This window comes from Zea mays, chromosome 9 (genome assembly GCF_902167145.1).
Source record: "Zea mays cultivar B73 chromosome 9, Zm-B73-REFERENCE-NAM-5.0, whole genome shotgun sequence".
Classification (NCBI taxonomy): domain Eukaryota; kingdom Viridiplantae; phylum Streptophyta; class Magnoliopsida; order Poales; family Poaceae; genus Zea; species Zea mays.
This window is the reverse complement of record NC_050104.1, coordinates 145,269,809-145,290,021: the sequence shown is the minus strand read 5'-3', so window position 1 is coordinate 145,290,021 and position 20,213 is coordinate 145,269,809. Positions and strand designations below refer to the sequence as shown.

The 20,213-nt window shown below is 44.7% G+C and overlaps 3 protein-coding genes across 3 annotated transcripts; 1 reads left to right on the top strand and 2 right to left on the bottom strand.

The window, feature by feature from the left end:
* Positions 1-8,633: 8,633 nt before the first annotated feature.
* LOC100282566 (uncharacterized) lies at positions 8,634-9,607 on the bottom strand. The gene has a single exon (NM_001155474.2). The coding sequence runs from the start codon at positions 9,535-9,537 to the stop codon at positions 8,887-8,889; it is 651 nt and encodes a 216-aa protein (NP_001148946.2). The 5' UTR covers positions 9,538-9,607; the 3' UTR covers positions 8,634-8,886.
* A 2,559-nt stretch (positions 9,608-12,166) lies between these two features.
* On the top strand, positions 12,167-12,934 carry LOC103639304 (histone H2B.1-like). The gene has a single exon (NM_001301449.1). The coding sequence runs from the start codon at positions 12,249-12,251 to the stop codon at positions 12,693-12,695; it is 447 nt and encodes a 148-aa protein (NP_001288378.1). The 5' UTR covers positions 12,167-12,248; the 3' UTR covers positions 12,696-12,934.
* A 3,470-nt stretch (positions 12,935-16,404) lies between these two features.
* LOC103639303 (Histone H2A) lies at positions 16,405-17,220 on the bottom strand. The gene is made up of 2 exons (NM_001301447.2): positions 16,912-17,220; positions 16,405-16,815 (listed from the first exon to the last, which is right to left on the bottom strand). Exons 1-2 carry the CDS (start codon positions 17,134-17,136, stop codon positions 16,561-16,563), a joined length of 480 nt encoding a protein of 159 aa, NP_001288376.1. The 5' UTR covers positions 17,137-17,220; the 3' UTR covers positions 16,405-16,560.
* Positions 17,221-20,213: the final 2,993 nt, after the last annotated feature.

Here is a 20,213-nt window from a genome sequence, read left to right as displayed (position 1 = left end):
GAGCTCACATACGTTCATCGCTCAACAAGTTGTGGGGAATAATGTGCATGAACTCGCCAAAGGTGGGAGCTCACGTGAAGTGTAAGGCTTACCAAAGAAGATGGTTAGAGCTGAGCATTGCTTTTAAAGTTGGTCAAACTTTTATTAGCAGTTACTAAGTATAGGTAAATACCAAACCCAATTAAGTAGTAGAACAAAAATAACAACTTCACCCGCGATGCAATGCATATGACAAATTGAATTTAGTTCCATAATTTAATCATCAGAGAGTCCTGAGCTGCTCATGACCGTGAGCTCGGCTAGTATACCAGTTTTACACTCTGCAGAGGTGGTACCCTTTACCCACAAGTCATGTTACCCATCTGCCAAGAGATCGCGACTTCCCATACACCTCTACCGAGGAGGCGAGGCAGGGTAACACTACGAGGCCTTTACAAAGTTCCACTAGCTTCAGAAAACCCGCTACAGTTTATAGGAAGCTCCAATGCAGGAATCCCTTGCAGGACCGCCATCACAGCAAAATCCTCCCGAGGGCCTTCCCAGGAATCCCTTGCAGGACCGCCATCACAGCAAAATCCTCCCGAGGGCCTTCCCAGGAATCCCTTGCAGGACCGCCATCACAGCAAAATCCTCCCGAGGGCCTCCCTACACTGACCACTCCCCTACTGCCCTTGCCCCTTTCGGGTAAGGTAGTCCTCCACTAGCTTTCCTAATTAGTCAGCCAAGGGCGTCCCATTAAACCCTTGTGGTGGCACGTGGTTCTCAAGTTAAGCTCTATGTTCCAATTAACATTTAATGATCTTGTCATGAACATAAATAGAATAACAACATAATTGGAACATAGATGTAATGAAATATTAACCCAAAACCATATAAAGCAGTAGCAGAACTACCCAAGTGATTCAGGGGTAAACAAGGTATTCAGGACGAACAAACTAGGGTGACCTATTGGGTCCCATCAAAATTAACCTATGCAGATCATTATGATTAATCAGAACATGAGTGGGTAAAAGAAGTGATCAAGGGCACAACTTGCCTGGGACTTGAGATTCCAGGTACCAGGATGATCTTCAAGATTCGTAACCTCGCTGCTAATCGTAGCAATACGAACAGGCAATGTATAGGCAATATTAACATCACACCAAACATGTAAATAAATACACAGTAATAATCTAGACATTAAACTAGGGTCACATGAACTGGAATCATTAAATTTGGAGCTATAGAATTCAAGTTATGAATTTCCTAAGGTTTAATGTGATTAAAATAGGATTAGATGAGAAATTAATTTTCTAACTGCTTTCATGTCAAAACAGAGACACTAAGTGGTAGAGAATAAAATTATAAAATTTCAGAAAGTGGAATGGATTAATTTGGAGTTCATATGAATTTCTTATGAATTAAACAAATTCTAGCCTTTATTTTTGCATTAAAAATCATTTTCTAAAACCTTTTATCTGATTTCTTAACTTCCTGGACTGGGCGCCAATAACAGAGAAACACAGGGACTAATGTATAAAAATATCCCAGACTCAGATTCTACCCGCGGTGGACGGCGGGTTAAATAACCAAGACTCCGAGGGCTCTTTAGAAAGTTTGCCTCGGCGAAGGGGTACGGCCCAATCTGTGCCATTAGATCGACATCCCACGGTCTGGATTAGACCTAATCCTACCGAGACACCAGAACCGCCCGATGAACGATCAATGGCCCATAACATACTGTGAACCGGTACGCGACCGGCATCGTCCGATCTTCACCCGACGCTCCAGATTTAATTATCCCAGGATCGCCCACACCCGATCGATTCCAATCGGACGGTAACCGTGACTTAGACCGAAATAGCACCCGACTTCAAATCTGAACCGCACATCGTCAAGTCAACGGCGCGCCGTCATCACCTTCTACGACGCCTAGCTACAGCGGCGGCCACCGCGTCCCGGCGGCGCCCTGGCCGGCGTAGGTCGATACTACGTCACCGAGCTCCAAACTCTAAGTGAAAATGTGTTAAACGATGCTTGGATCATAGCGAGTTTGAGGGTACGGTTCTCACCGGCGCTCGCCGCGAAGGGCACCCTGGCCACGGTAGAGTGCGGACGGCGGCTATGATTGAACTCCGATGAGGAATTCAGCACACCCCAGACGACCCCGATTGCTGGCGATCCTCGCGAAGCTTCCAAGGTCCCTTGGTGACGGCACACGGGCACCCACAGAGGCCAAGTCGGCGGCGAATCGAAGTTAGCCCGCGGCGGCGACGAATGGCCAGAGAGGGGCGCGCGGCAGCAGGGGTTCTAGAGAGCAGGGATGGCGCGAGCGAGGACGAGGAGAGAGGAGGTCACGAGGGCCCGACGAGTTAAATAGGGACAGCGGGGATCTACCCGGGCGGAGGAAGACCGATTCCCCGGGGTTGTTGCACCAAACGGGGAGTCCGCGACTAGGAAATCGGCGATGCAGTTGCGCGAGCGACGGACTTGGTCCACGCGTGGGATCCGCGGCGTTCGGAGAAGCGGTTATGCCAGCGCGTGGCCGGCGAAGATCGCGGGGTGGAGGCGGTCGCGCCCTGTCCGAATTTCATGGCGCCCTCGGTCAACCTCGCCTGGATTCCCGCAGCGCGATCCAGCCTTCGTGTGAGGAAGATGACCCCGACCGGTAGGGCCCACATGTCAAAGAGAATGCGCGACTCAACTGAGAGATACGCGCGGGTGAAGCTGGGCCGACGAGTGGGATAAGGGGGGTTGGGCCGAAATGGAGGGAATGAGCCCAAGAACCAATCTGTTTTTTTCTCTTTTTTTTTATTTCATTTCTATTCCAGATTTGAATTTAAGTTTGGTGGCAAATTTGCACTAAATTTTGAATGTATAATTTGAGTCATACCATTATGGAATAAATTTATGTATTTACAAATTTATCTTGTATTCTATAATGTTTCTCTCATAAAATGCATTACCAAAAATTATTATCAAGAGATCAATCCTTATCTATTTATTAGTTACTTGTTTTTCTTCAAGAAGATAATCCCTAACATATAATCTTTATTAAAAGGTATCCTAACTTAAGTTTCTTGTTTAAAAGTGTCTTCAAATTTATTATTAAAAGGGATATCTTAATAATATATATATATATATTTTTAAGATGGTCTTATCTATTTAAATTTTATAGAAAGATTTTCCCCAAATACCCACAGTGGAATATTAGGGTGTTACAAATCCTACCCCCCTTAATAGAAATCTCGTCCTCGAGATTGCTAAGAAAAGGGATATAGAAGGTTTTGTTTGTATTTCGCTTCTAGTTTCCAATTGGTACCAAACGATAAAGTGTTTTTTTTAAGACTAACTAGTAGCTGAGTAGGATAGCATGGGTATCTTATAACCATGTTTTAACAATTACTAAGAAAGTTGGGGTAAGAAAGATCAAGACAAGTATAAGAAAGAAAGATTTTTGGCAAGGAAGGTCTCCATCATGCATAGTGGATCTTGACTCATCTGATGATTTAGCTTGGTCTTTGAAGACTTGAATTGGCGCTTATCCTTCCTCGATGAGGTTGATCATCTTCGGTCTTTAATCTTGGAGTTGCCATCCGAGTTGAGGACATATGGTTAAGATATATGTGAGTAGGATGGATTATGTGGTGTAGGTAGGTTAGAATCTCTTGCTAGGTTAAAATCGAGGGGTTATGCAACTATCGGATGGTTAAGGTAGCTGCATATGGCCAAGTCGGTCTGTCGTTCTTAATTTAGTGCAGGGTGAACTAAGTTAAGACATGTTCTATAAGAGTAGAGTCTAATCTATTTCATCAGTATTATCTAACATGTTTGATAAGTCACTTTAGATTAGATCAAATCTAGGTTAGATTAGTGTGACTAGTTTGAACTACATAAGATCTAATTAATTTGGATTGGATCATGATTGTTACTCCGAGGTGAGATAAGCAAAGTGGTTAGGATAAGATAAGATAAGATAAGATAAATTCTTTTAAGATAAGAATGGATCTATGAAGCTAGATATATTTTAATTAGGATAAGTTAGGATCTTTTGAGATAAGATGGATCTATGAGAATAGAGTATCAATCTTTCAAGCTGAGATGGATATTGTTAGGCTAGATACTTTAACAAGGGATAATCTAGTTTATCTAGTTTTTTTGTAAGTGTTTTTTCTATATATATATGCAGATGTAATTGTGGAAATTACTCCACAACTCATCACACCCAATCAAAGATCCAAATCAGACAAGCATCATAAGAACAAACATTCAAGTGTATAGATACATACAAAAATAGTTTTATTTTTGTTCCTAAGAGTAGGTCTCCTATTCCTAAAGTCACTCTAGGAATAGGATTTCAAAGTGTGAAATCCACATTTGTCTTTAGAAGGAAATGGTAAGGATAATCAGAGTAAAGCGGAAATAGATGAGAAAAGATTAAGATAAGTTTAGAAAAGAATTAGAGTAAGGTAAGTATGTAAGGGTTGTCCAGTTCTATCTAGGTTTTGTCCTACAGTCAACATTCCTCTGATACCACTTCTGTAACACCCGGATTTTAGGGGTCCAAAACCCGGGCGCTAACATAAACACCAGGTATGCTGGGACCAAGTCTCACACATATGATGTAAAGTGGCACAGGATCGAATGTCACATTTTTATATATAACAGGAGTTCTATACAAAATAAATAATTACATTATAAGGAGACAACGGTCCAGCAACCCAAAGTTGACTGGGAGACGACGACCTAGACCACTCACGAACTCATCGCAGCATCCTCCGTGAGCATCATCCTGCAGTACCTGGTCTTGACCTGTGGTGTATGTGAGACAGCAAGAGTGAGCTCACATACGTTCATCGCTCAACAAGTTGTGGGGAATAATGTGCATGAACTCGCCAAAGGTGGGAGCTCACGTGAAGTGTAAGGCTTACCAAAGAAGATGGTTAGAGCTGAGCATTGCTTTTAAAGTTGGTCAAACTTTTATTAGCAGTTACTAAGTATAGGTAAATACCAAACCCAATTAAGTAGTAGAACAAAAATAACAACTTCACCCGCGATGCAATGCATATGACAAATTGAATTTAGTTCCATAATTTAATCATCAGAGAGTCCTGAGCTGCTCATGACCGTGAGCTCGGCTAGTATACCAGTTTTACACTCTGCAGAGGTGGTACCCTTTACCCACAAGTCATGTTACCCATCTGCCAAGAGATCGCGACTTCCCATACACCTCTACCGAGGAGGCGAGGCAGGGTAACACTACGAGGCCTTTACAAAGTTCCACTAGCTTCAGAAAACCCGCTACAGTTTATAGGAAGCTCCAATGCAGGAATCCCTTGCAGGACCGCCATCACAGCAAAATCCTCCCGAGGGCCTTCCCAGGAATCCCTTGCAGGACCGCCATCACAGCAAAATCCTCCCGAGGGCCTTCCCAGGAATCCCTTGCAGGACCGCCATCACAGCAAAATCCTCCCGAGGGCCTCCCTACACTGACCACTCCCCTACTGCCCTTGCCCCTTTCGGGTAAGGTAGTCCTCCACTAGCTTTCCTAATTAGTCAGCCAAGGGCGTCCCATTAAACCCTTGTGGTGGCACGTGGTTCTCAAGTTAAGCTCTATGTTCCAATTAACATTTAATGATCTTGTCATGAACATAAATAGAATAACAACATAATTGGAACATAGATGTAATGAAATATTAACCCAAAACCATATAAAGCAGTAGCAGAACTACCCAAGTGATTCAGGGGTAAACAAGGTATTCAGGACGAACAAACTAGGGTGACCTATTGGGTCCCATCAAAATTAACCTATGCAGATCATTATGATTAATCAGAACATGAGTGGGTAAAAGAAGTGATCAAGGGCACAACTTGCCTGGGACTTGAGATTCCAGGTACCAGGATGATCTTCAAGATTCGTAACCTCGCTGCTAATCGTAGCAATACGAACAGGCAATGTATAGGCAATATTAACATCACACCAAACATGTAAATAAATACACAGTAATAATCTAGACATTAAACTAGGGTCACATGAACTGGAATCATTAAATTTGGAGCTATAGAATTCAAGTTATGAATTTCCTAAGGTTTAATGTGATTAAAATAGGATTAGATGAGAAATTAATTTTCTAACTGCTTTCATGTCAAAACAGAGACACTAAGTGGTAGAGAATAAAATTATAAAATTTCAGAAAGTGGAATGGATTAATTTGGAGTTCATATGAATTTCTTATGAATTAAACAAATTCTAGCCTTTATTTTTGCATTAAAAATCATTTTCTAAAACCTTTTATCTGATTTCTTAACTTCCTGGACTGGGCGCCAATAACAGAGAAACACAGGGACTAATGTATAAAAATATCCCAGACTCAGATTCTACCCGCGGTGGACGGCGGGTTAAATAACCAAGACTCCGAGGGCTCTTTAGAAAGTTTGCCTCGGCGAAGGGGTACGGCCCAATCTGTGCCATTAGATCGACATCCCACGGTCTGGATTAGACCTAATCCTACCGAGACACCAGAACCGCCCGATGAACGATCAATGGCCCATAACATACTGTGAACCGGTACGCGACCGGCATCGTCCGATCTTCACCCGACGCTCCAGATTTAATTATCCCAGGATCGCCCACACCCGATCGATTCCAATCGGACGGTAACCGTGACTTAGACCGAAATAGCACCCGACTTCAAATCTGAACCGCACATCGTCAAGTCAACGGCGCGCCGTCATCACCTTCTACGACGCCTAGCTACAGCGGCGGCCACCGCGTCCCGGCGGCGCCCTGGCCGGCGTAGGTCGATACTACGTCACCGAGCTCCAAACTCTAAGTGAAAATGTGTTAAACGATGCTTGGATCATAGCGAGTTTGAGGGTACGGTTCTCACCGGCGCTCGCCGCGAAGGGCACCCTGGCCACGGTAGAGTGCGGACGGCGGCTATGATTGAACTCCGATGAGGAATTCAGCACACCCCAGACGACCCCGATTGCTGGCGATCCTCGCGAAGCTTCCAAGGTCCCTTGGTGACGGCACACGGGCACCCACAGAGGCCAAGTCGGCGGCGAATCGAAGTTAGCCCGCGGCGGCGACGAATGGCCAGAGAGGGGCGCGCGGCAGCAGGGGTTCTAGAGAGCAGGGATGGCGCGAGCGAGGACGAGGAGAGAGGAGGTCACGAGGGCCCGACGAGTTAAATAGGGACAGCGGGGATCTACCCGGGCGGAGGAAGACCGATTCCCCGGGGTTGTTGCACCAAACGGGGAGTCCGCGACTAGGAAATCGGCGATGCAGTTGCGCGAGCGACGGACTTGGTCCACGCGTGGGATCCGCGGCGTTCGGAGAAGCGGTTATGCCAGCGCGTGGCCGGCGAAGATCGCGGGGTGGAGGCGGTCGCGCCCTGTCCGAATTTCATGGCGCCCTCGGTCAACCTCGCCTGGATTCCCGCAGCGCGATCCAGCCTTCGTGTGAGGAAGATGACCCCGACCGGTAGGGCCCACATGTCAAAGAGAATGCGCGACTCAACTGAGAGATACGCGCGGGTGAAGCTGGGCCGACGAGTGGGATAAGGGGGGTTGGGCCGAAATGGAGGGAATGAGCCCAAGAACCAATCTGTTTTTTTCTTTTTTTTTTATTTCATTTCTATTCCAGATTTGAATTTAAGTTTGGTGGCAAATTTGCACTAAATTTTGAATGTATAATTTGAGTCATACCATTATGGAATAAATTTATGTATTTACAAATTTATCTTGTATTCTATAATGTTTCTCTCATAAAATGCATTACCAAAAATTATTATCAAGAGATCAATCCTTATCTATTTATTAGTTACTTGTTTTTCTTCAAGAAGATAATCCCTAACATATAATCTTTATTAAAAGGTATCCTAACTTAAGTTTCTTGTTTAAAAGTGTCTTCAAATTTATTATTAAAAGGGATATCTTAATAATATATATATATATTTTTAAGATGGTCTTATCTATTTAAATTTTATAGAAAGATTTTCCCCAAATACCCACAGTGGAATATTAGGGTGTTACACACTGGAACACCACTTGGCAAAGGCAGCGGGTCGAAGGCAGTTCCGGTCAAAGGACCCTTCCTAAATTTCCATAAACTCTATAACAATCAGAAATATAATAGACTCACAAAATAAGAGGCAGATCCAAAACTTACCTTTGTTTAGCATATTTACCACGCCTAGACATCTCTAGTTTAGAAGAATTGAAATGAGCACAGCAACAAGCCAGACGTAGGGTACTATTTATAGGAACGTACCTCGGCGCCATAGATCTTGGCGCCGAGGTAGGCGTCGTTGACCGGGCGCCTACCTCGGCGCCAAGATCTATGGCGCCGAGGTACGTGCCACGTCAATCCAGATCACACCGGCGTCTGACGTATAAGCGCCAATAGTATTGGCGCCGGCACACACATGCCCGGCGCCAATGATGACGGCGCCGAGCTAAGGGTCCATTTTTTGAAATGAAACTGTCAGGGGCATAAATGTGGGAAAAAAACCCGAAAAGGGCCAAATTGCAAAAAAGTTGGCTTACCTGTACTACCTCTGTTTCTTTTTTATTTGTTGTGTTTTAGTTCAAGTTAGCGACAAATATTCGAGAACGGGTAGTATAACTTAAGATTTAATGGTTGAACTCACTAGGGCAAAATGTATCCTGTATCTATATGGTTTCAATGTGTGTCTGTATGTACTGAACTGTACAAGCTTATCGAGAAAGATCACTGCGAGTCTACAACAATCCACACCCAACACAGGCGGTGGACACAACCCATCCAATAATCTTTCATGAGTACAGTGTCGGAGTCATCGGCCAATTTCTTCAAAATTATCATTAATTTATGATGTTCATGTAACTATAGTCGTAGGATAAGGCAGGGCCGGTTTGGTTTCATCACGCGGATGGGAGCACCTTCTTGACGATCTCATCACTGAGCGAGGCGATCTGGGCGTCGAGCGCCTTAACAGCCTCCTCCTTCTGCGCCTCGAGGTTGGCGAGCGCCTCTACGAGCTCGGCCTCCACACGGCTGCGCCCCTCGTCCAGCTTGGCCTCCAGCTCCGCGGTGGTCTCCTTCTTCATCTTGTTAAGCGCCGCCGCGATCTCGGCGCGCGCCGCCTTCATGATGGCCGCCGCCTGGTCCTCCAGCTGCTTCACCTCCTCGGAGGCGCCCTTGACATCGCCGAGCTCACCGCGGATCTTGGCGTCCCGCTCATCCATGAACTTGCCTAGCGGCGTGAAGTAGAGCTTGTCCAGCGCCACCATGAGCAGCAGGAACTCGGTCGCGATCGCCGGGAGCGTCAGGTTGAAGTCAAACAGTGCGGCCTTCTCCATCTGCTCCGCCAGCGCCGGGAGCGGCGCAGCTGCCACCGCCGCCGCCGCCGCCGCCGTTGCCAGCAGCCGCGGGAGCTGCTGCGCCAAGGGCCGCCGCGGCCGCGCCGAGCTGCTGCTGCTGCTGGAGGAGGAGGAGGCCACCGGCTTCAGGCGCGGCGCGGCGCGGCCCGGGGAGCAGGAGGTGGTGGCTGCAACCATCAAAGCCGTGGCCATGGGTGCGAGGCCGGGGAGAGGTAGGTGGAAGAGCGGCGGCGGCTTGTCAGTGGAGGACTGGAGGTGTGGTGGGAAGAAGGGAGGCGGGCGGGCGACCAGCTATCTATCCAAACGGATTGGGTTGTGGTGTCTCGACGAACTGCGGCCACACGATGCAGATGCTCGCTTCACTACCACGAATGCGGCATTCAATTTTGTGCTTCATCAGAATTTGGCCCAAAATCTCTGATGTAGCCTCCTGAGCCATCTCACTCACACGCCTTTGTTCATGGGCTAGTACCGAATATTTCTAAGCCACGTTTTTTCATATTCCTTTTTTAGTGAAAAAGATCCATTTTACATCTTTATTTAACTATCATGAAAGTCACCTTTTCTCCTACAACAAAAAAAATAGACATAGATCTTTCCCCAATTCCTAAAACTGAATACATAAGTAATTTTCTCTTTTTATTTTATATTTATTTCGACTGGATCTTTAAATATCATAGTAAAACATAGAAACATCATAAAATAATAAATTTAAGTTTGTTGAACTAGAAGGTATATATAGTGAATATAATATTCTTTCATAAAAAGTTGTTGCTATAGATTTAGATATGTTTTCCTGTAATGAATTATACCATAATTTATATAGTTATTTTTTCGGTGCGTTGATTGCATGCTTAAACTGTAGTAAAAACTTTATACTCATGTATGACTGATCCATACATTTAGGCTGGCTCCAGCAATAGCCCCTAAGTCTATCTCCATCAACGTCTTCTATATTCATCCTCTATATTCGTTTTTTTATAGTTTTCTCTAGAAGATTTCATCATCTATATATTCTTCCTCTCCAACAACGTCCTCTAAATTACGTCATCTATACTCAAATACTTATATTAGAGATATTTTTTATTTTTATTTTTTATACATACGTATTTGTCATACTCTCAAATGTATTGTGCATATTTTAGTTTTACTAAACCGATTATTTAAAGTATTTAAATGAATAGAGGACCGTTTAGAGAAATTCTACATATAGAGAATCCAACAGCGTTCTCTAATTTTAGAGGACCGTTTAGAGAACGCTACTGGAGAGCATAGAGTATCGTTTGGTCCTCTATATTTAGGATAGAGGACCCTTTAGGGGGTCCTTACTGGAGTCAGCCTAAGGCTATCTCCAGCAACGTCCTCTAAATTTCGTTCTCTAAAAGAATACTCTCTGTCTTTTACAGCACTCTCTAAAAGATTTCGTCCTCTATATATTCTGCATCTCCAACAACGTTCTCTAAATTCGATCCTCTATATCTACAGTGTTGATAGAATTTATAAACTATCATATTTATTCTATCTTTTGCATGTAATTTGAATTTGTCCTAATGTACTTAATTAAAAAAACTAATTAACATTTTGTGCTACGTCACTTTTTTAGCATATATATTAATTAAAAAACTAATAACGAGCTGTATGTTCATGTTTTTTTGGCTGTTTTCGGTTGCTTGTCCTCCACCTAGCCTTTTTCTTTGGCCGAACACGCTACGCCTACAACACCAGACCAAGCTGTCGCTCCTCGATTCCATTCATGGCCGCCGTCGCCGCTCCTCAGATCTCTGTCCATGGCTAGCGCCACCTCCACTCGGTCGTCTGCTACAAACATCGCTGCCTCTCTTCCCAACAACGATTGCTTTCTCCAACCAAGCCCAAGAAATCGATGCTCGCGTTTGGCCGGATGAAGCGACTCCGTGCGCTGCTGGTCGACGGCGGCGTGCTCCACGGTCATCGCCGCTGCCGCCGCCACCTCCCAAGTCCGTGCTCGATTTCACAGGAAGGACAGATAGCGGACGCACAATGAATCGCTGAGAATAGCGTGTACGAACATCGTCCGGTACTTTAGCGACTGGTTTAGCGTTCGTTGCTGAAGGATGTAGCGGACGCTTGGATCGCTAAATTTAGCGTACAGGAGTGTATAGAGTTTGTTGTTAGAGACAGCCTAAAGCCTCTTGTACTCTAAATATAGATGACCAAACGGTTCTCTACGCTCTCCAGTAGCGTCCTCTAAACGGTCCTCTAAATTTAGAGGACGCTGCTGAATTCTCTATATATAGAGTTTCTCTAAACGGTCATCTATCCATTTGAATACTTTAAATAAACGGTTTAACAAAACTAAAACATGTACAATACATTTAAGAGTATGACAAATACGTATGTACAAAAATAAAAAAAAATGTCTCTAATATAGGTATTTACGTATAGAGAACATAATTTAGAGGACATTGTTGAAGAGTAAGAAGATATAGAGGATAAAATCTTTTAGATGATACTGTAAAGTACGGATATAGAGAATAAATATAGAGGACATTACTGGACGGTCCATGCCTGACCCATCTAACCCTGTTCGCTTGGTTTTAAAATTTTAAACTATACAGAATTTTTATGTTTCTTGTTTGTCTCTATACTGCAACACAGTCCAAACAACCGGGTTTTAGTCTGACGGGATTCAATGATCCAATCTCCGCCGTCCGTCCTCTCGCGGCGGCCCAAATCCAACGCCTGCAGCTCGCGCCAAGTCATTGATCCGCGTCCACCCATCTCCACCAATCTCCTTCCATCATGCCCTTCTACAAAAGCTACCACCCCCTTTTTGCACACCAAGAAAAGCCTCCATTCCCGAGTCTCCAGCCAACCGCATCCAGTCCACCCCCATCCCCCTCGACCCCGACAAACCCGACCCGATGGCGCCCAAGGCCGAGAAGAAGCCAGCGGAGAAGAAGCCGGCGGCCGAGGAGAAGGCGGAGAAGACGACCGCAGGTAAGAAGCCCAAGTCCGAGAAGCGCCTGCCGGCCTCGAAGTCCTCCGGCAAGGAGGGCGGCGAGAAGAAGGGGAAGAAGAAGGCCAAGAAGAGCGTGGAGACCTACAAAATCTACATCTTCAAGGTCCTGAAGCAGGTGCACCCCGACATCGGCATCTCCTCCAAGGCCATGTCCATCATGAACTCCTTCATCAACGACATATTCGAGAAGCTCGCCGGCGAGGCCGCCAAGCTCGCGCGGTACAACAAGAAGCCCACCATCACCTCCCGCGAGATCCAGACCTCCGTGCGCCTCGTCCTCCCAGGAGAGCTCGCCAAACATGCCGTCTCCGAGGGAACCAAGGCCGTCACCAAGTTCACCAGCAATTGAGCAGCCTGCAGCGTCCACGGATTTGTTAGGTCTCCCCTTCTTACAAGGGTTCTTCGTCGTGTCCTCTACCCCTCCCCGCCTATGTATGTGCTGTGAAATCGTTGATGTTCTCGTCGGGTGAACAAAGGCCAGTAGCTAGCTTGCCTGCTTCATAAATCGTGCCGGATTGTAATGGGCCTCTTAGATTTGACGCCCCTATTTTGGAATATAGTTGTATCGGTGCCTTCCCTGCTTGCTAATTTTCTTCTGCCCTGGTAATTTGGGATCTAAGATTTTGACCGGGCAGTGGAGAACCGATGAAGATACAGGGTCATGAGGTCGAAAGCTCATGGGTTTGTTTCAGTCTCAGGTTCTTCGGCATGGATATATTTATGAGCGGTAACTATGTATTGCAGCCATATGGTTCACCATGTGATGAAATGATGATTCCATTTGCGCCACAACTTGTGAATGCGTGATCAAATAATCTTTGCTGGTGAGAATGTGGGTTTCAGGGTTTGCAAAACGTATCTGGTGCCAACACATAGCGACAACGATGATTTTTATGAGTGTTTGCAAAAAGGTTCTCCATTTTTGTTACCCTGATTGCTTCCTGGTTCCTCCATAGGTACTTTACTTGGCCATAACAAATGCTGATGAATTTGGTATATTCTGCGTTGAAGCAGCATTCTCAGCAGCTACGGCACTTCAGTGCCTTCATCTTGGTGGAATGTGTGGTAGGCTGGCATCTTCACCTCCTGAATGTCTGGTCAATTGTGTTTTGTAGATGATTCTCATTGGTTAATATTTACCTCAATAACACCCAATAAATCGAAAGCTGCTGTGACGTTTCCAATGTATCCTTTTTGGCAACTTTTTTGTGAACTTTCTACTATATATTTGCTCTGATGGGTGATGAAGCTGTAGTACAAATTCCGTTCACAGGGCATCACATGTCTTATCAAGTATGTTGTCAAATGCTGCCTGTTACTAGTATTACTTTAGGCCATGTTTGGTTTATAGGGACTAATTTTTAGTCCCTACATTTTATTCCACTTTAGTTACAAAATTATCAAATATAGAAACTAAAACTTTATTTTAGTTTCTATATTTGTCAATTTATATACTAAAATGGAACAAAATGAAGGGACTAAACATTAGTCCCTAGAAACCAAACACCCCCTTAGTGTGCTTGTGGCATACACCATCCATTATTAACTCTGTTTTATTGTGTTTTTGTAGGATGGTCATTCTATGCAACGGAGGAACTCAAGGAAGGTATATTGCCTGTGCTATATACTATTATAGGCCCTGCCATGCTCTTTACCACATGCACTTGGGAATCTTATTTCTTACTGAAACTTGATAGTTATATCTGGTTCTGTAACAGTATTGGTTGTGCCAATTGAACCAAAATGCTTATTTTCAGTTTTATTATGTTGCTCCCTGTATCTTATCAAGTGCAGCTCGATTTATGTGAGACCAAGAAATTGTAAGGATGAAGGGATTTGGGTGTCAGATATTCATCGCAAACAGAGGCAGAGAAATCTGAGAAAGCAATGGATTGTCAGGGTACATCGTATCTGCTATACACTCTGCTCACTTGCTTCCAATACAAACTTGATTTACTGATGTTAATTGTGACGTGCACAAACTTTTAACCGCAGCTGTTTAGTTGCCATTTATCCAACCGTGCTTTAGAAAATTCATGACAGTGCAAATGAGCTCTAATGTCATCTTTCTCAGCTGAACCACTCCAAAGTTGTTGGTTTCTTGACCTAGTCATTCTGCAAATCTACATTAAAATATATATAACATACTCTTTAATCTTGATTCTCAAAAGCTGAATGTATTGATTATCATACCTATTTTCAAAGAATTAATAGTCGAAGATGCACAGATATTGCAATTAACATGGCTTTTTATGTAAAAGAGTGGCTCCTAGCTTAGTCTTAAATCTGCTAGCGGATGCACAGATATTGCATCATGAAAATACCTGTTTTGGGTGATTCGATTGAATTAAATACATGTTATGTAGCCCACTGACTAGTTACTAAGCCAGGGACTACTAAGCATTTTCTTACATCTCCCTAGCTATCATTGATGGAGAACTTGGATGACTGCAAGGGAAAGATAATTTGACTGTATAATTTAGGTAAGAATAATGCTTTAGCAGCAGAGTTCTTATTTCTTTGGTGAACACTGAACAGGATCTCTTTCATTCAGAACTATACTCACGTAATATGGTACAATATGAAACATGCACCAAAATAAAATCCTAATACATTATCTGTGCAAGCAGACCACAAGTTAAATTGTTTTTCCCCTGTTCTGTTGTGGTCCCATACTGCAGTTTTCGTTTATAAGTAATTGAAATGACAAATATAAAAAAAAAACTGACCGACCTAGATTCTTTTCATTTAAGGTCACCTTTAAAACAGTTTTCGTGTGAAAATTAAACTGGTTCAAGTGAAATTAATGGACGATTCCTACCTTCCAAAGGGGCCTAAATATATTTTTATCGACCATCTCTACCAGTTTACATCCCTACAGGACTACATGCCAATATACTTTCAACTTGTGAGGGTGTTAAGCTTGGAATTCCAGGACATCAACAATACTATCTTCTGAATTCATTTGTTCTTTGGTTTCATTTATTGAATTAAATTAAAATGAAAAGCATTTGTATACTTTATTCCCTGAGCAAGTTGTGAATTGGTATCAGCTCATCGTTTTTATGCTATATCCCTTAACTTTCTATAATCTAATGAACTGTATATTCACAAATTTTACCTGGAAGATTGTTTTTTTTTTGTAGTTGCAAACAGCACAAGCAAGTAGGACATCCTTTATTGCAGATGACACCATTTTCTTTCATATGTCTAGTCTTTTGGCTTTCACTTAGAAGATTGATCCCCAAGCTTATCTTGCCAATTCATTAGTGTTCTGTTTTTTTCCTTTGTTGGAGCTTGTTTTGGTTCATAAGAAGGTACTCCCTATGTTCTTTTTAATGTCTCATTTTGGTTGAAAATGTATCAACGGACAACAAATATTCGAGAACCAAGTTAGCACATTCGTTAGTTGCCACACGCTTCAGTTTGCATGTTCGTTGCTGAACCTGGAAATGAGAACGCCATCAAGTTCCCAATTGCCGCTGTAACTTCAATATACATGTATGCAGATGTTGATTATAGGTAGCTTTAAGACTTTGACGACACTACTACATGCATGTATTTGTTACTGTTGACCTGTCAACAGTCTTGTTGGTTAAAAAATAATATTGAAAACTAAAGCCTACATAAAGAATATCATTAAGGGTTGATTTGGTGACAAGGAAATCTCGCGAGGATTAGAGGGGATTGAGGGTTGATTTGGTGACTAAGGGAACCCGGGAGGATTGGAGGGAGTTGAGGGGAAATCAACTAATTTCCCCCTCAATCCCTTCCGATCCCGGGTCACCGAATTAGCTCTAAAGAATTTAAATTCAAGCAACGGCAAGGTCATTAGCATACAGATCGAAAACAAAAAATCACGAACAATTACACTATGCCTCCTCAAAAACTGACAATCCAATAAAGTAAAGAACAATCCACCGTTCTACCGCATTTGCATATTTTCTGGCACAGCAAATTCTAATCGAAAATCTCAGTAAACAGTGTCGCCCAGGTTGAATATCACAAATCACAGCTGTGCAGAAATGAAATCAGGGAAAAGACATTGCAACCTCAGAGAAACAAGGCATTTCTTCTTCCATTTTAAATAGCAAAGGGCAACTTGCAGCAGGGCACATACACACACAAGCACATTCGACCCATCTACAGCCTACGCATCACCGCATACTGGTATCAAGGTCCTGCTAAACATCAGATCACTCCAGACAGTCAGTCTATGCCTTCTTGGGGGACTTGGCGGCCTTCTTGGGCGACTTTGCCTCCTTGCTCCCCACACTGGACGCCTTCTCCGCCGTCTTCTTGGGCAGCAGAACAGGGTTGATATTGGGGAGCACACCGCCGTGAGCGATAGTCACGCCGCCCAACAGCTTCCCAAGCTCCTCGTCGTTCCGGATCGCCAGAAGCACGTGGCGCGGAATAATGCGAGTCTTCTTGTTGTCCCTGGCAGCATTACCGGCGAGCTCCAGAACCTGGTCAAACAAGGAAGCAAAACGAATCGGGACGCAAGAATTAATACTCCGTCGCCAAATCAGTACAAACAAAGAACTGGGCTCAAATTGCAGTACCTCAGCGGCGAGGTATTCGAGGACAGCGGCGAGGTAGACGGGGGCGCCGGTGCCGACACGCTGCGCGTAGCGGCCCTTCTTCAAGTAGCGCCCGATGCGGCCGACGGGGAACTGGAGCCCGGCCTTCACGGACCTCGACACCGACTTCTTCCTTGGCCCGCCGACCTTGCGCCCGGCCGCTCCCTTCTTCCCCTTACCCCCTGCTCCGGTGCCGGTGGAGTCCATGGCCGTATCTCGGCTTCGATTGGCTTGTCGGGGACGAGGAGAAAGTGCTCAGGAGTTGGAACGAATGCGGAATTGCGAGTTGATGGGAAAGTAGCAGGCGGCGACGGGTATTTATAAAGTTTAAACAACTCGGCTGCCGAGGCTGGTGGGCCCGTGGATCCGCGTGCGAGGACAGTGGATGGTTGGATCTAGAGGGGCACCGATGGCTGCAATGTTGCCAGCAGGGCACGATCCGTGGGAGGGGTGGCTCGGCCAATAAGGTGCAAGCAAATTTCGGGGACGCCGAAATATTACGCCTCCATTCTCCCGCCCACAACAAGAGGACTTTTCGGAACACGCGCCACGGAGGTGAACTTGTTTTGGGCGTGGGAAGTGGGCAGCAGTGGACAGTGGATCATCATTCTTATAAAGATTTGATATTTAAAATATATATATATAATTTGTATGCTGTTTTTTATTATGCAAGCACCTTATTATAGATAAGAATAAAATTTATATAATTTTTTACGCGTCATTAACTTTTAAAATGGGGAAATAATCGAATTTGTACTAAATCCATATGGAATTTTATATCTGTCATTTCAAGGGGAGGGGGGGTTGCGGGGCGGATAGGTTTTGTGTGGGGGGGTTTGCGGGCGGGAACGGTTGACGACATTAACCAAATTGGCTAACTTCTTAGAGGTAATAGTATAGCCATCGGAAGTTTATTTACTTCCTAAGGTTCTAGCCAAAACTGTATGAAGTTACTAGATGGTAGGAAGTTTTCGATTTTGTGTAGTATATCTCATATGGTTGTGATGGTTATCAAGCACCTAAACAAAACATAGAAATGACTTTAAGGCTAATTTACATTTCTCTACTATATTAAAGCACTTGTTTCAACGGTCGTCCTGCATCATTTTTACCCTCTGAAATTCTACGAATCAACATGTTGTCCAACACACTTCTTTGTCCTGTCTCCCTCTAGGCCCACACCATCTCTGTCCCGAGTCTCCCTCCCCACGCTGCCTTCGCTCGTTCGGATCTCCCCACAACCACCCTCCCCACTCCGCTATGAATGTATTCATCATTTTGGATTACTAAAATGTTCAGATAAACAAAAACAATAATTTGGATAGTTGTTGATATAACCAAAGTTGCCAATAATATGGATTACTTTTACAAATAGCCCTAAAATTCTACGAATCAACTCGTTGTCCTACGCACTTCTCTATCTCGCCTCCCTTCAGGTCTACACCATCTTCGTCCCCAACCTCCCTCCCCATGTCCTCCCCGCGCCCACCCCCTGGAATTATATATTGGTGCACTGTATGATTGATTTGTATCTGCGGGTTTCCTACTCGGGGTGACGCTGTGATTCCCTATAGCGTTTATCGAGGTCAGAGTCCCGCTCGGGCGAGGCGGAAGTCTTCTCGAGACGTTTGGTTGAGTCGTCCCTTGACGTGTGCCACAGTCGGCGGAGTGGCCGTCGCGGGATTCATGGTGGAGTAGGTGGCCGAGGCCGAGCTCGGGCGAGGCGGAGAAATCGCCCGAGGGGCGGACTCAGCGTCGGGCGAGGCAGAGATTGCACCCGAGGGCTGGACTTGGCGTCGGGCGTGAGAGCACATAGAGGGGGGTGAATAGGTGATCCTGTAAAAACTTGAAATTCAAAGCCACAAACTTGATTAAGTGTTAGCACAAGGAAATCAAGTGGCTAAGGAGAGCTCTTGTGAACCACAGTTGACACGGTGAGAACAAGCACAAGAGACACGGAGATTTATCCCGTGGTTCGGCCAAGTACAACACTTGCCTAGTCCACGTTGTGGCGTCCCAATGGACGAGAGTTGCACTCAACTCCTTTCAAGTGATCCAATGATCAACTTGAATACCACGGTGTTCTTCTTTCTTTACTCTTTCCCGTTTGCAAGGAATCTCCACAACTTGGAGCCTCTCGCCCTTACAATGGGATGATCACAAAGAAGCACAGATGTAAGAGTGGGAAAAGCAACACACACAAGCCTCAAAGCACGAGCACAAACACGCACACAAGTCATAGCTTGAGCTCTAAGATCACACACGGAGTTCTCAACTCAAGAGGAGCTCAAATTGCTATCACAACGAATCAAATGCGCTAGAGAGATGTCTTGGTGCTAAGAGATGATCAAAGAATGCTTGGTGTGCTCCTTCATGCGCCTAGGGGTCCCTTTTATAGCCCCAAGGCAGCTAGGAGCCATTGAGAGCAATCCAGGAAGGCAAATCTTGCCTTCTGTCGACTGGATCCGGTGCACCACCGGACACTGTCCGGTGCAGATTTCTTTCCTATTCTGGCGTAGCCGACCGTTGAAGAATTGGAGCCGTTGGCGCACCGGACAGTCCGGTGCCCCCTTCATATCGTTGGCCCAGCCACGCGTCATGCGCGGATTGCGTGGCTGACCGTTGACTCGGTCGACCGTTGGCTCACCGGACAGTCCGGTGATTTTTAACCGTACGCCGCCGTCGAGTTCCCGAGAGCGGCTAGTTGACCAGCGCCACCCTGGCGCACCGGACACTGTCCGGTGCACCCAGACTGAGCAGAGTCTTGGCTGCTCGAGCCAAGTCTTTTCCATTTGTTTTTTCTCTGATTCTAGCACTTAGACAGATATGTTAGTACACAAAAACCAATGTACTAAGTCTAGAATCATACCTTTGTATTGATTTGCACTTTTCCCACCATTTGTCATAGTTTAACACATAACCATTTGTGTTGGACACTTAATCACCAAAATACTTAGAAATGGCCCAAGGGCACATCTCCCTTTCAATCTCCCCCTTTTTGGTGATTTATGCCAACACAACAAAAAGCAACACATAGAAGTGCAACATCAATGCAAATGATAACAAGAATTCGTTTTGATTCAAATTTGGCATATTTGGATCATCCTTTGCCACCACTTGGTTTGTTTTTTGCAAATCAAACTCAATTTCCTATCTCTAAGTCAATTCACTTGTTGAGGCATAGAGAGAGGTATTCCAAGAGAAATTGATCAAAGATTCAAAAACTCCCCCTTTTCCCATAATCAAGCATTCTCCCTTGAAGAGACCAACTTTTGACAAAAAGA

Coding starts and splice junctions, on each gene's coding strand:
- LOC100282566 (NM_001155474.2), bottom strand. CDS start 9,537: ATGGCCACGGCTTTGATGGTTGCAGCCACCACCTCCTGCTCCCCGGGC.
- LOC103639303 (NM_001301447.2), bottom strand. CDS start 17,136: ATGGACTCCACCGGCACCGGAGCAGGGGGTAAGGGGAAGAAGGGAGCG. Junction 16,816..16,911: donor TCGAATACCTCGCCGCTGAG/GTACTGCAATTT, acceptor TTGTTTGACCAG/GTTCTGGAGCTCGCCGGTAA.
- LOC103639304 (NM_001301449.1), top strand. CDS start 12,249: ATGGCGCCCAAGGCCGAGAAGAAGCCAGCGGAGAAGAAGCCGGCGGCC.